The 1666-nt window shown below is 34.3% G+C and overlaps 1 protein-coding gene across 2 annotated transcripts in view; it reads left to right on the top strand.

Annotated features, from left to right (window-relative positions):
* The window catches only part of LOC107635972, a 4995-nt gene that overhangs the window by 1160 nt on the left and 2169 nt on the right, over positions 1 to 1666 (top strand). For both annotated transcript variants that reach the window (XM_021120663.1, XM_021120664.1), the window contains exons 2-5: positions 305 to 541; positions 895 to 976; positions 1094 to 1197; positions 1326 to 1471. In XM_021120663.1, the coding sequence (XP_020976322.1) occupies positions 501 to 541; positions 895 to 976; positions 1094 to 1197; positions 1326 to 1471 (373 nt within the window). In that variant the 5' untranslated portion in view covers positions 305 to 500. The remainder of the gene's footprint in view (positions 1 to 304; positions 542 to 894; positions 977 to 1093; positions 1198 to 1325; positions 1472 to 1666) is intronic.

Genomic DNA, 1666 nt, shown 5'->3' with positions numbered 1-1666 from the left:
AATTGGGATGTTAATGCCCAAATTATTGCTTTGTGTGCTTTAACCGTTTCTTACTGTATTTATTTGTTTGCTTTAAAAATTGTTTCTCATTTAGGAATTGTTTAACGGAATTCAAGTGTGAAAAGTTTTGACTTTTGAATAAAGTAACTTCATGTTAAGAATTGCAAATTGCTAGCTTAACGGATTTGAAAGGGACAACTTTTTTGCTTAGATTGAAAATTACTAGCTTATTGCTCCTTTTCTATGGTTTATCTAGATGAAGCCTTTGTAAAGTTTTTGTGCCATTTATTTATTTATTTTACAGGAATTGAACATTTCATGGGTTGTGCTGGAAAAAGGTGTCCTTAATTAATATTTTGCAGCCAAATTTTATGAGCATGTTCTTTCTATCCTGGGAGGATTTTGAGGCTAAGGGGAAGAATTGAATGACCTACTCAGAGACTCCGCTCTACTTGTAATTCCGTGAAGCGGAGCTTCTCTGAGTTACATGCTGAAACAAGATGATTGACCAATTCATCAATTTCGTTATTCGTCCTCCCAGGTATACGGCCACTTTGGGAATTAGTATATTTAGATTCCAAACTTGTAAAGTATATTGGTTCTGAGTGGCACTGTGTTATGAGTGACTAATTAAGTATTCAAGCTAAAGAGGTTTTTCTAGTCATGGTGATTGAATTTAATTTGAACTGTATTGAATTCAGCTGAACATGTTTCAATCATCTTACAAGAACCGCGAGACAATTTTCATCGAAGACTTCAATTATTCTGAAATTAGTCTCTTTTGTGAAACTTATGCAAATGACTAAGGGCACCATTTTTCACTGCTCAATTTTGCATTATTATTTTTCAAGACTGTCGATTATAGTTTCAGTGTATCTGCTTTGCCACGTGCAGGGCTGAGTATGATCCAGAACAGTACCTGTGGGAAAAGGAATTCACCCTTGCCGGAAGAACATACATAAGGCAGGATTTGGAGGCAAGTATGGACATATTTTGTTGTATACTATTGTTGTCTATTCTTAAAAACTAATTAATGTTTGAAACAGTAGATTGAAATCTTGGTTATCTTATATATTTATTTGTAATCTTGCAGCTAAAGAACTCAAGAGGTTATACCTTGCAGTGTAGCCATTATCTCCCTTCACCATTCCCTGAAAATGCTTCTCTTCCTTGTGTTATATATTGCCATGGAAATAGGTATTTTAATCTTTATGGACACAGACAGCTATTGCAGCTTGAAACAGGTTTTATATGGTTCTGGTTCTGAATGATACATTTGTTCCATTCTCCTTTTTGATATGTGTATTTGTGTACAAATGATGCAGTGGTTGTAGAGCAGATGCCAATGAAGCTGTCGTCGTTCTTCTTCCATCAAATATTACTGTTTTTACTCTCGACTTCTCAGGGTCAGGCTTATCTGAAGGAGATTATGTAAGCCTTGGTTGGCATGAAGTAAGTAACCTCTTAAAGAATGTTTTATTCGTTGAATTGGTTTGAATCCATTTACATTAGCTTCTGCATATTACATACTCTATGAAACTAACAATACAACACATTTATAAAGACCCTCATGATCAATTTTGCGGTTTTAATTTTGCTTTAATTTTTTTTGTTTTTTTGTGTGTGTGTGCCAATTTTGATGTTTACTCTTGATCTGTTGTATATG

Source organism: Arachis ipaensis, chromosome B04 (genome assembly GCF_000816755.2).
Source record: "Arachis ipaensis cultivar K30076 chromosome B04, Araip1.1, whole genome shotgun sequence".
Lineage (NCBI taxonomy): Eukaryota > Viridiplantae > Streptophyta > Magnoliopsida > Fabales > Fabaceae > Arachis > Arachis ipaensis.
The sequence above is the reverse complement of the archived record's forward strand: the minus strand, read 5'-3'. Positions and strand labels throughout refer to the sequence as shown.